Source organism: Chiroxiphia lanceolata, chromosome 16 (assembly GCF_009829145.1).
Source record: "Chiroxiphia lanceolata isolate bChiLan1 chromosome 16, bChiLan1.pri, whole genome shotgun sequence".
Taxonomy (NCBI): domain Eukaryota; kingdom Metazoa; phylum Chordata; class Aves; order Passeriformes; family Pipridae; genus Chiroxiphia; species Chiroxiphia lanceolata.
In genome coordinates this window covers 12,443,311-12,456,363 of record NC_045652.1, presented here as the reverse complement: position 1 = coordinate 12,456,363, position 13,053 = coordinate 12,443,311, and the positions used below count along the sequence as shown (strand labels likewise).

The 13,053-nt window shown below is 42.8% G+C and overlaps 1 protein-coding gene across 6 annotated transcripts in view; it reads left to right on the top strand.

The window, feature by feature from the left end:
• CARD11 (caspase recruitment domain family member 11) overlaps positions 1-10,619 on the top strand; it is a 44,803-nt gene extending 34,184 nt beyond the window's left edge. For 3 of the 6 annotated variants that reach the window (XM_032704410.1, XM_032704413.1, XM_032704414.1), the window contains exons 15-24: positions 500-701; positions 1,134-1,260; positions 2,357-2,597; positions 3,012-3,108; positions 4,168-4,263; positions 5,224-5,356; positions 5,793-5,972; positions 7,127-7,251; positions 8,085-8,200; positions 8,751-9,380. In XM_032704410.1, coding sequence (XP_032560301.1) covers positions 500-701; positions 1,134-1,260; positions 2,357-2,597; positions 3,012-3,108; positions 4,168-4,263; positions 5,224-5,356; positions 5,793-5,972; positions 7,127-7,251; positions 8,085-8,200; positions 8,751-8,955 — 1,522 coding nt within the window. In that variant the 3' untranslated portion in view covers positions 8,956-9,380. Of the gene's footprint in view, positions 1-499; positions 702-1,133; positions 1,261-2,356; positions 2,598-3,011; positions 3,109-4,167; positions 4,264-5,223; positions 5,357-5,792; positions 5,973-7,126; positions 7,252-8,084; positions 8,201-8,750 lie in introns of all 6 variants that reach the window. The other 3 variants (XM_032704411.1, XM_032704415.1, XM_032704412.1) reach the window with 3 other exon arrangements.
• Positions 10,620-13,053: the final 2,434 nt, after the last annotated feature.

The following is a 13,053-nucleotide window of genomic DNA, read 5'->3' as shown; positions in this document are numbered from 1 at the left end:
AAACTGAGGGGACAGTCTGCTATGGTAGAGGTCCTCTGTTTATCTATTAGTTGCTGAAGATATGGCAGGAATGATGCCACAAGTTGTTATTTGACACAAATACCTTATGATACTGTGCTAAGTCTTTACTTCTTTATGGTGGCAGTATAACATGTTATCTTGGAGCCCTTTCATGTCCTCTAAACCCACAAAGGTCATCCTAAAATTTCAAAAACTTCGAGGCAGACAAAATTTTCTAAAGGCTTGAATTTATCCTTGTGATCTTGCTGCAAGAGGTTGCTGGGTGGAGTACTGTTGCACACTGAGTTACTCAGTCATGCCAGAGCACTTGAAGCTGTCCAGCTGCCCTTCTCCAGAACCTGTGCAGCATCGAGAAGGACTTCTTTTGGAGTCCTTAGACCTCAGTGCTTGATAATACTGAAAGTTTATTTATATGTCCCTCATTTATCATGCATTTAACTGAGACTGAGGTAACTGCCCCTTCCTTTTGTGACCACAGGCCCTTTCGTCCCTCTGTCACGTCCGTGGGCCGCCTCAGGAACTCGTGCCACGCGATCCAGCGCGTGACGCTGAGCGGGGACAGCCTCAACTCCGAGATCACCCTGGTGGGGGGCAACGACAGGGGGAGCTTCATCAGCTCTGTCAAGACAGGATCACCTGCGGAGAAAGCTGGACTTCGAGAGGGCCACCAAATCCTCCTGGTGAGCCAGAAATAATCACCAAACAGTTCTGGGTGTCTGGCCACCTATGTATGCTGTCCCTGGCCTCACATAAGTTCAACAGTGCTCCTGCTAAATTTCTGTTTGCTCGGTTTTCTCTCTATTGCCAATGTTCCCAAAATATTTTCCTATTAAAATGCCTCCAAGGGGGAAAAAAACCCCATCCCACAATTTATATTCCTGCACAACTTACTCCTGGGAAGCCTGGGATTGCCAAAGTGCTGCAGTTGTGTTGAATTCTGGCATTCCTAATTTGAGAGAAAAGAAATTAAATAATTACAATATAATTTACATCCAAATAGTGAAGTGTCTGCATTGTTTAATCAGAAAAAGATTATGGCACTTTAAAAAAAATGGTATAATTGACTTAGAGATTGAACCTGCACTGGAAAGTAATATTTCTTTCATATCTAGTTGGAGGGCTGCATTAAAGGGGAAAATCAGAGTGTTCCCTTGGATACTTGCACAAAGGAAGAAGTTCACTGGACAATTCAGAGGTGCAGTGGTCCAGTAACACTCCAGTATAAATCAAATCATGAAGGTAAGACCAGAAATATTTCTTATCTCAAATAGTCCCAGGTCTGTTACAGCAGTCTGTCTGGAAGAGAATGACAAAACCAGAACATCCTTTGTATTGGGATAAATCTGGAGAATGCCACTGGTGTTAATTACAGTTGGTCTTTGGAACTGTTCCAGCTTTTAGCCTTGTGACTGAGAACAAAAAAAGCCCATATGCTTGTCACTACAGGATTCTGAAGAATTTACATGGTGGGCCAATGAAGACATGAATCACAAAACACATTCAAGCTTATTTTTATATACAGTTTTCTGCAATACAATGTGGTGAGCTGAGTGATCTTTACCCAGCTGGTCGATTTAGCATTTACCTGATGGAGTTGCCCTGTTTATTACCTTTGTGGCTTTATCTTATCTTTAACAGCTGGAGTTCATGTTTGGCAAACAGAATTTGATTTTTGTGTTCATGGCCTATAATGATAATTTCAGGTTATGGATCAAAAGTTACATTCCAAAATCCATTTTTTACTGGTGTGTGTAAATTGGCTTTTGTTTGGGGGGGGGGTGCTGGTTAGAGAATTTCAGCTGCATAGATCACGCACAAAGTGATGTCTTTGATTTTCTTTGATGTTTTCAGATGTAGGGAAGGCTATTGCAATTTTTTTTGAGCACCACTTAACTGCAGATAAAGCATGTTATAGATTCTGGGAGTGCCAATTAGAGCTTATAATAAGGAGAATAGCTTGTCATTAAATTGGTGGCAGAACTCACCCTGTACTTAGAGGATGGAGCTATGGCTGTGTGTGTGTCTTTGCAGAGTTCTCTGTTTCACAGGTCATGGGTGGAGTACTGAAAACGGAGTTCCCTAAAAGTAGCATTATAATGAGAATATTCTCACAGATCTGACCCCAGCAGCATGAGCTGTCCCTGAGCCCCATTGGTGTCTCTAAGGGGCAGACTCACGACCTTGCTGCAACCAGTGTAACCAGCACTCTGCAAGTACAGATCCCCTCTCAGAGGAGCCTCAGGAGTTTGTGCTGTGGCTTCTCACAGAGGATTCCCGGGAATGCAGCAACACCGTGGCGTGAGATCCTGCTTCAGCCCTTCCCTCACTGCTGCAGGTTACAGGAAGCTGCTGTCGGAGCTGGAGGAAGGGCTGATCACATCGGGGGACTCGTTCCACATCCGCCTGAACCTGAACATCTCCAGCCAGCTGGACTGCTGCTCCCTGTCCGTGAGGTGTGACGAGATCGTCCACATCCTGGACACCATGTACCAGGGCAGGTGTGAGTGGCACTGTGCCAGGGTGGATCCATTCACGGACAGAGACCTGGAAATGGGGACCATCCCCAGCTACAGCAGGTGAGTGTGATGCTGAGTGACCACGACTGAGAGCAGTGGCTCTGTGAACAGGGACATGAATAACTGGTGTAAGGAAAGAGGTATATGTCTTAATTTTTGATATAAGGGCTGGTGATGTTAAACTGCAATACAAGCTATAAAGCTGTAGAAAAGAGATTCCAGTTGTTACTTGAAAGAATAATGTGGGTTACTCAAAAAAGTATCATGTGAAAATATGCCGTGGAGATTCTTCAATCCTTAACTGCACTGCAGTTCTGCTCATTATTTTGTTCCTGCATTTACTGTGTGGTTCAGTCAGTCCTCACTGCTATTTCTATTCAATCCTTTCTGTAGGCACAGAGCCATTACAATCCAGCTTTCTTTTGAGTGGTTTCAGAAATGTCTTGATCAATGCGATCCCGTTCCTTCTTTCAGAGCCCAGCAACTTCTTTTGGTGAAACTGCAGCGGTTGATGCACAGAGGAAGCAAAGATGAGACAGAAAACTCCTATAACACCCTTCGGGCACTCCGGGTAAGTGTGTACAAACAAGGTCTTTTTAACACCTGATACTTCCCTGGTACTTGTTTTTCATTTTTCCGTTTTCATCATCAGTTTACAGAAAGTCCTGTTTACACTCTGTGTAGGTTTTGATTCTGCCAGGAAATGGGTACCTTATATTTACTTTAAATAATATTGTGAACGTAGCTCTGACTCACAATTAACCCTTCCAGCTATGAGGGAGCACACTTTAAAAGTCAGATCTCTGTTCTGTGTTTTAGTTAATCCTTTCCATTCTTCTCAGCTTGTAAACCTCCAATGCACTTTCATATGTACATGAGAAAGCTGTGTCCTTGGAGTTAATAATCAGAATTATGTCTCTCCTATTGTGAACAAACCTCTAACCCACAGAGCCCATTGTCCCACATTAGAAAGACCTGTCTCTTCCAACTTACATGCTATGGAGAGAACTGGGATTATCAAATCTTCACACACAGTAGCCTTTCTAATTTCTCCTTTTTCATCAGTCAAAATAATTTGATTTTTCTTTCTCTAGATTCCAAAGTTCCATCTTTACATGATTAAAACTACCTTCTGGGTGTATTAGTTACCATAAGTTACTTTTAGAGTCTGGGAGACACATATGCTTTTAACACTTGCAGGGACAGGTAGACAGTGCTTGTACTTGATTTCAGTCAAGGTTAAATGTCACACATTCCTTCTGTACTTGTGTCCCCACTGATCAGAGGGACAGAGATCGCTGGCAGAGGTGCTGGTGAAAGCAAGAGCTTTGCATGCTCTCTGTCTTGGTCCACAAATTACTTCTTTCTTAAGGTGTGGAGAGCAGTCTCCTATGAAAAAGGGAATGTGGAAGAGCAGTGAATGAGCAGGGTTTCTCAGCATAGGCCATGCTATGTCTGCAGTTTGTTCAGAACATTGTATTTGGAATAGATATCAATTAGTATCCCTTTAATTGGAAATATAAAGCATCTGCTTTTGCTTGTTTGTTTTTTTTCTCAGTTGTTATGATAAAAAAAAAATATATATATAAAAGAGGGTGGGGAAGAAAAATTCCTGTGTTAATTTTGATAGAATACATTGCAGCCAGAGGAGCCTGCCCAGCCGAACGACCCAAAAACCAGCCCTCGCCTGTCCAGAGCCAGCTTTCTTTTGGGTCAGATTTTACAGGTAATAAAGTTCAAATCTTCAATGCAGTGTTTGAAATGGTGGATCTGAACAGCAGATATTCTCAGGCTACCCTAATTCCCCCAGAAATCCCAGCTCAGGTACAGAGGCTGTATCAGAATTTATTCCTATCAAAAAGAGATTTAATACATGAAAGAGAAGGATGGGTTGTGTTTTCTCTGGTGATGTGGGGTGTTCATTTTTAAGAGCATACCTTCCATTACTGATGTACCTTGAGGAATCCCACATGTCTACCATCAGAGGCTGAAATGTGTTTTGCTTGAACCATAAGGACAAATCCATTGGGCTACACCAAATCTCCAAGTCTGTGAGATAAGGCTCCATCAGAAAATAGTTCTTTATTTGTGGGTCAGTGACTCTGAGCGTGACAGAGACTGTGTGGGTGAAAGATAGTCTTGTGAAAGAAGGTGGTTGTGAAGGTTAGCAAATACACAGGAGGAGGAATTAATATTTGGATAGAGGAATAGCTGGGTGGATGAGGAAGGAAAGCATGAAACCTGTTTCTCATGTAAAATGACTGTGAAAGATGCCATTTGGGAGGTTTTAAGTCTCTCTGGTAGAGCAAAGAAGAGGCAGTTTGGGTATAACCTGTGACACATTTGTGCACATACTCTGGGTATGTTACTCTGCTGAGGGCACATCAGTGCTTGTACTGGAGATAGCAGAGAGCTCTGTGAAGGGAAACCATGCCTCTTAAGAGCAGAGAACAAAACAAGAAATCCCAAAGGGGATTAGCAAAGGCTCTGAATCAGATCTATGATATTTAAAGAGTCTTACAATTCGGTCAACAGATCCATGGGGTCCTGTCTTTGATAGACATTGGTAATTCAGACCTCGTAGGTAACACGTGTTGGCTGATGAATACATGGGAGAATAAACAATGCAAGAAATGAGGGTCAAATCTCTTTTTTTTTTTTTTTCTTTTTTTGTTCACTTTTTCAGTTTGTCAGTAGGTCTGAAAACAAATACAAGCGTATGAACAGCAACGAGCGCGTCCGCATCGTCACCGGCTGGCCCTCTGGTCTGGCACGGACCTCATCAGAAGCAAAGAAGCAGTTGCCTGAGAAACTAGAAGGTATGGACATAAAATAGCTTTTACACACATGGCACTGATTTTGCTACAAGTGCTTGGGGAACTAAAGCCTTCACGAGCAAGTTTAGGACACTGAAACTTCCTGTTTGGCTGGAAGATCTTCCTAGGTGCTTTCTTGCTTTTTGTTCAAAAACATTTAACTCAAAGAAAGTCAGGCTAAGAAGCAGAAAGAGTCCCCAAGCAAGTGTTGTGTTGAAGAGATTATAGAATAATCTCTTGAAAGCAAAAGGCACATAAATTACATAGTGCTTTGTTGGACATCGTACTGCTGCATACATAGTAAAGACAATCCTGGCAAAAGGGAAAGGAGGACCAGTATGACTGACCATGTTATTTCTGGTTCATGTGTTTCTTCTTCTTTTTCTCCAAATATTGATGGAGAGGAAACCAGAGGATGAATGTCTTGTTCTCTACTCAGATTTGGATTCTGAAAGTGAAATCAATAAGAAGCTCAGTCTGATCCCCTATAGCCTGGTGAGACCCATCCACTGTGAGCGCAGGCGCCCCGTGCTTTTCACCCCCACCATGCTTGCCAAGCCCTTGGTACAGAAGCTTCTCAACTCTGGAGGTGCCCTGGAATTCAACATATGCAAGCCAGGTAACGGGATAAAAGAGGGCCATGACTGCCACCCTCAGTGCTGGAAATACCAACATATATATGCGCACACACGTAGGGCCATGAGCGTGGGAGAGTTGCTTGAGGTACTTCAAGTCACATCAGAGTGATGTGTAGCTGTAAATCTTGCTTTTTTGAGACTATCTGAGATATTTGAATGTTTTTGAGACAGCCAGTGCACATGGTTATGAGATTCTGTGTCTATAAATATTATCCATGTGTATGCTGTGTGGTTGCTAGGCTGCCCCTCAGAGACTGAAATGCTGCGAGTGCTCTTTCTGTTTGCATACTGTTTGCATACTGCATATCTAGGCAATGTGAAATTTTGATTAATTTGTTTCTAGTATTTGCTATTATGAGGAATATCTTCCCTAGAGCGACTTTAGGTTTCTGTCTCATCCAAGCTGTGAAGATTGTGCATTTGATCTACTCGAAAGACTGATTTTCTTCCATGCTAAGTATTTACTATTAAAGCAATAGCAGTACCGTGATGGCTGGAGGGCAGGATTGTACACAACACAGCATTAAACTGAGCTGACGTTTCATTTTTACACTAATATTGAATACCCACCGCATAGAGTGCAGCCTTACCGTCATCCAGACACAGAAGCTGAGAAGTTAAGTATTGTAATAAATATCCCCTGTCTTGCAACATGAAACAAAAGCTTTGATGTAGAGCTGCAATTCACAAGGGGGCCGGTATCACACATTGCAACCTAAGCCAAATTTTTTTGAAACTTTAAACACAAATGTTGGAACACTAAATCCCTGCTTTAGGATCTTGTGCTGAAGAGACCTCCTTTTTTTAGCACTTCTCAGCATCCTCCATCCCAGAACTGTTGCTATATAACATTAGGTGCTGGAATTGTATTTACTGTTTTAATTTAATGTCTTCATAGTGCTGTAGTAATTGCCCAAGGACTCATTGGTGCAGGATATAGCTGAGATGCTCAGCTGTGATCAGATTAGGCTTTAATTGAATTCAATGGAAGAAATGAGGCAGCTGTTAAGACAATTCATTGCTCGTCTTCCTTCCCTGAACCATCCTTGCATCCCGGGTGAAGTATTATTGAATAGTTTTCTACATGTTCTGCTGTTGTAAACTTGATTTTGTCCCCATTCACATCTCTTTCTAGATATTGTAACAAAGGAGGAGTTCTTAAGGAAGCAAAGGACAGAGACTGTCATCTTCAGCAGAGAAAAGAATCTGAACACGTATGAATGTATTGTACCTGCCAATATCGAGGCTGTCACTGCCAAGGTGTGCAGAGTCCTCAGTGTCCCTTCACTAGGCTGGCTGTGAACCTCTCTGCAGTGCTTTGAATAAGAGACTGACCAATTTACAGCTGCACGTTCTCTCTCTTGGCCACCTTCAATCTCAGATTTGTATTTATTCCCCCCAATGGCTTTTATTTGTGCTCTGGCTTCTCCTTTTCTTTTCCATCCTCAGCCCTATCCTTTTATATTCTCGCTCTTTCCCTGTGATGACCCACACTGATGCAGCAAAATATCCTTTGGTTTTCTGTGCTCTATCCCTTATTCATTTCCTTTTCGTATCATAAGCACACATGAATACACGAGAGAGTAAGAGATACGAGGACCTAGACAAAGGAAAGGAAAGCCTGAAACCCAGACACAAAGGTGTTCAGAACAAAGATAACAATGCCAAAGACAGAGATCTGATGTCAAGTAGAGTAGATTTGATGCACAGCATGGAAAAAAAAAGGAGAATTAAAGTGATGTTTTTTTCTCTCACAAGTAGTTGCAGTGGATGTTCTTTCTGAACAAAAAGCAAGTCTGTGTGTTTGTGCCTATATGTAAAACTGGTGTTTTATCATACTTTTCATCTTTAGAACAAATCATTTCTATTTAAACCTTTTTAAAAAGCTGTTAAGCTCAGCTGTTATTTGTCTGACTAGTTTAAACTAGTAGAAGGAGTTGGACTTTAAATCTATATATGATTAAAAGGTTTTAAATCAGTACAATGGTAAATAAAGAGCTTTCCAGCTGACCCCATAAGGGTTGGATACCTTTACCATGAGATTTCACAGCAGTGAATATTCCTTTGTGACAATGTTATGACTTTGTTTTTAGAACAAGCATTGTCTCCTGGAGGCTGGAATAAGCTGCACAAAGGATTTAATCAAAGCCAAGATATATCCTATTGTTCTCTTTATCAGAGTCTCAGAGAAAAACATCAAGAGGTTCAGGTAACATATCAAACCTTTTCCATATTTGATGTCCCATCTTATTCGGTGAATAACTCTTGAGTCCAATAATGTTCTCACTGAGAGAAATAAAGGACCTCATCTCTCTTAATGTATGTGCACTGTTTCCTCCCATGACTCCTCCCTGAAATCTTACAACAGGAGAAAGCAGGAATTCCCCAAATCTAGCACTCTTTCACTGTCACTGGTAGCAATGAGCATTGTGGGAGGATGAGACTGAAGAATATGTGTTTTTCTCTGTGCTCAGCACTCCCACAGCATTTCTTAAGGTAGTGCTGGCTGGAAGAGGGAAGATTGTAAACACTTGCACTCTCCTCCATTCAATCCTCTTAAATTGTTTCCCCATAAGCAAAAATTTTTCCTTGGGGCAGCGTGGAGGTAAGGGGAGGGTAGGCCTGGAGTAGCTGTGTTCTGCACTGCTTTTATTGCTTGTACATAGTTAGTAGACAATAAATTTCTGATGGGACAGCTGGGACTGCAGGATTAACCTAAACTGTAAGACATTTATTTTTGGTCTGCTCATTTGATACAGGAAACTATTGCCAAAGCCGGAGGCTGAGGATGAGTTTTTACGTCTGTGCCGTCTGAAGGAGAAAGAGCTGGAAGCACTGCCCTGCCTTTATGCCTCTGTGGAGGCAGATGCTTGGAGCAGCATTGAGGATCTCATCCGAATAATAAAAGACAGGATTGGGGAAGAGCAGCGTAAAACCATCTGGGTGGATGAAGATCAGCTGTAAAAAAACAACAGGTAAAATGGAACTCTTTGGCGACCAAAGGACACATCCAGGTGGAGCAGGGGCTCCCAGAGTTCTCTGTTGGGTGCCCAGAGCTCACTCCTGTTTCACCCTCGCTGGCTGAGGACTTCTGCTGGCAGGATGCACGTATGGCATGGAACTGGAGCCGTGTTGAAGAGCCAGTGTCTCGGGTGCTGGGATCCAGGTTGTGGGTCAGACCACAGCCACTGCCACAACTCCTGATGCACCAGCATCTCCTAAGGGACAGCAGCTGTTTAAACCGTGAGGACAAAGATGCTGAGAGGGAGATGGGGGTAATTTATTATGTTAAAAATATAGATCTCACCTGGCTTAGTGAAAACGTCTGGTGAGACCAAAGAAGTGGAATCTGAGAGGAAAAAAACGTGGGAATTGGGCTACAGGATATGAAATTGAGATGTGCCCCACCCACCCCCCAAGGTGAGATTCTGAACATACCCAGTTGAGGAAGCTGAACTGTTGGTTGGTAGCAGCAGCAACACAACCACTGATGGCTGGAGCAGCTCTGTAGCCTTGTTTCTCCATAACCATTTTAATCAGAAGAGAAGAAAATAGCTATTCTTCCTGGCATTAATTAAAATGAAAGCTCCAGTTTTATTTAACAGTCTTTCAGGTTTCCTTTGTAGTCCTGGCACTTATAGGAAAATAGATTACACTGTCCCAGTGGCACATCAGATCTTTCCAGATCTGCCAGTGTCTCATTTAGTTTATCCCTGCCTCTGAATCCTGTTCATTTGTACATCTCTCAATTTTTAACATTTTTTTTACTTGTGGAAAATACGATGGTGCTTCCTCCAGACAACAGGTTTCTCTGCTTCTCCACTGAAATATTTCTCTACATCATTGCCTGCCAACATGCCTGCTCTCAACAGGAGGGACTGTTCTGAGAGGAAGAAAAGGAGAATTTCATAAGCCAGTAATTGCTGTGAACCACTCAGTCCTTGACCTCTGTGCTGTGATTGACAGCGAGGAGACCAGCGAGCACCACGCTGTGCTGGGGCCAAGGAGGAGAATTCTTTCAGAAGTGTGTACATGACTAAGGAGACCATGTCCCATTTTCAAAAGCACTTAAGTCCTTGGAGAGTTTAAGCTCCACCGATCAGGAGTGGGGCTCAGACTCCTAAATCTCTTCAGTCTTTTAACATCTTTCCCCTATGCATTAGATGCTGTATTGAGATTGTCAAATTGGTTCAATAATAACGACCCGCGCAATTGCTGATCTGAAATGCAATAAAAATTGACCTACAGATGAAGAGTTTTACATCCCATTGTCCTCAGATCCTTCACTCCTTGCCCTATCCCTCCCTTTTAAGATGCATGTAATAGTAAGTTTACCTCTGCTTCTGTGTTCATCCCAAGTCCCCCATCTTGGGGCCGTGGGCTAGTGCACAGCAGCTGGCAAGAAAATACAATCAGAATCCAAACAAACATCTGGCCTGGTTGCCCTCACTAGATTAGCTGCTCCCTTGTCTTTGCAATGAGCTCCTGATGCTGTGGATGTGTCTCAGTTAGACTAGATCAGTCCTTGTTGGCTTGTGGGATTGTGCTTTTCTGCTCTTCTCTTTTATGCACATCATTTTTTTAACTAATGGAACCTTCTAGAAGTAATTTGCGTCGCTTTACATCTAATTTCTGCTACCATGTTTCTTGAGTTATTAATGTTTGAAAGACTGTTCATAGCTGCCACTTCTCAGAGAATAGCTCTTTACCTGCCCAGTGCCATCTGCTTGGACTGTGCAAGCAGGGAGATACTTCTGTGTGCAATCTCCTTCCAGAAAGTACAGGCTGCACACACAATTTGCAACTCCCTCCAGGGCAAAGAACAACAACCAGTTGGGGTATATATAGAACAAATTGCATAATTCTTCAGAGATCCTCTGTAGCTCAAGCAGAAATAAGAAAATATCAGTTGGAAGAACTAAGCCTTCCAGGAGCATTTTGCATTCATTCCTAGTGTCCTCATATCGCAACCTTGCGGAACAGCTGCCTGTGGTTTGTTCCTGCCCCTCTTGTGAGAGCTTTTGAGTCCACAGCTGAACAAGGGGAGGGACTGTAGGAACATTTCTCAGCTGCTTCAGCAAAAAGTTCAGCCAGGTCAGCATCAGATGCCTCCAGGAGCAACCAGCTGACTGCTCACCGGACAGAACGCGGAGGATGTCCGTGTCCCACTGGCTGTGCCACAGGGATCAGTACCATCTGCTGGAATGGCTGGAACAGATGGCTGGTGGGGCAGAGGGGATGGAGTATCTCAGGCTGCCATGGTTGTTTCTGCAGTGATCTTATCTCACCACAGCTTTACATCTGAGCCCTCTGTACATGGGCAACAGCTGTGGATGTGATTTATCCCACTGCACTTTCGGCACAGGAAAGGCATATGTCAAACTCTGGAGGAGGTTCCTTCTGCAGTGAACAGGGATACACCTCCTTGTCTGACTTACTGGAGATGGCTATCCAAGGGTGAGGTGAATTGCCCTCTGAACTGTCTGGGGTTTTCAGAGACTACACAGAGAAAGAAACAAGAGAATTAGCCTGGCCTTTAGCATTTAGCTTTTTGATCTGTAATTTAGGACAGTTAAACCAGCTTATGGGAAAAGTGGAACTAGAGATTGTGGCAGAGAACAAGAGATCTAATTATTTCTGTGAAACAAGAGAGGAATGAATACATGGAACAGTTTTTTCTTCTCTGTATCCGAGTACATCTGTAAATTCCCAGCTCTGCAGGTGCTGGAAGGCATTGTGGTTGTCGACTCACGTGATGCAAAGCAACCAGACCCTGTCAAGTGAAGTTCATGACACAGCTGTGTGCTGTAGCTTGCACAACTCTCATCTCTCTGTGACAGTGGAGAAGGACTGAAAACTCTATTCCCTCTTGACTTCTGGGTGTGAACTCAAAGAGCAGATCTGTACCCAGAGTTGAGCTGCAGAACAGCCACAAAGTGAAAGAGGCCACTGTCATTTACACTGGCTGGGGGGTGGTTCTGGTCTCGATCTAAGTGCTGTCCCTCTGAATTGGAGGAAATCAACCTCTGCATATTTTGAAATATATTCAAATCTTGAAAAGAGGCCATGATTTTCCCTAAATGTCAGATTGCTGGAATCAGTGTGGATTCCAAGTCCTGAACTGGCAGATTTGAAGTGCAAACTTGGAACTTGGGCTGTAGATCCTTGTGGTATTTTCAATTCTGCTAAATCTCGCTTGTGAGGTGTCACTTGAAGCCACCAGCCACTTCCCTCCTCACATACACATCCCATATACACAAACCTGGACTCAAATGCACAAATGCCCAGCCAGGCATAGTCAGCTTCAGGAGGGATTGTGTGGTTGAAAAACTGGGAGCAATAATAAGGAAAACAAAAGGGGAATTGGAAATGTAAATTTTTCCTGTAAACAGTGTCACAGCAGAATCCCAGGCAGATTCTTCACCTGATCTCATCAAAGGGTAAGGACGGGACAAGTTTTATGTTGGGTTATTCTTTGGGTGGTTTTGTACTGTTAGACAGTACTTGCTATGAGATTTGGGATCAATAACTGGACTTGCAGGTACCACCAAAATTCAGATTATAATCTAAATCAGTCTAATAAGGAAGAAAATCAAGCTGCAGACCCAAGTTTGAACTGGAGGCCATGCTTGGACACCAGAGCTCAGGCCTAGCTCTGACACACCCGTGTCTGGATCCCAGGTGTGTATCCCTACCGAAGGTAAGCAACATTTACAGCACAACCCATTTTAAAATTACTCATGGTTCTTAATTAAAGTCTGGGAACATTTCTCAGTAATTTGTATTTTAAGTTAAGAAAAGAGGTAACGGAAAGTCTGGAAACTGCCCTGTGCTTGGTCTGCTGCTTTTGCTGTAAAAGGCATAAAACACAGAATAATAACTGCCTTTCAAAATGGATTATTTGAAAACTACTTCTTCTTGCCCTTAAGAGCTCACAAGAGCTTGTTGGAAAATTTTTCAGATGCAGATTGTTCTTTTGAAAATGTCATTGAAAAATTGCCCACTAGGAAATGCAATTGGAAATTTTTTCAATGGAATCTTGTTCTGTTAGAAAACATGTTT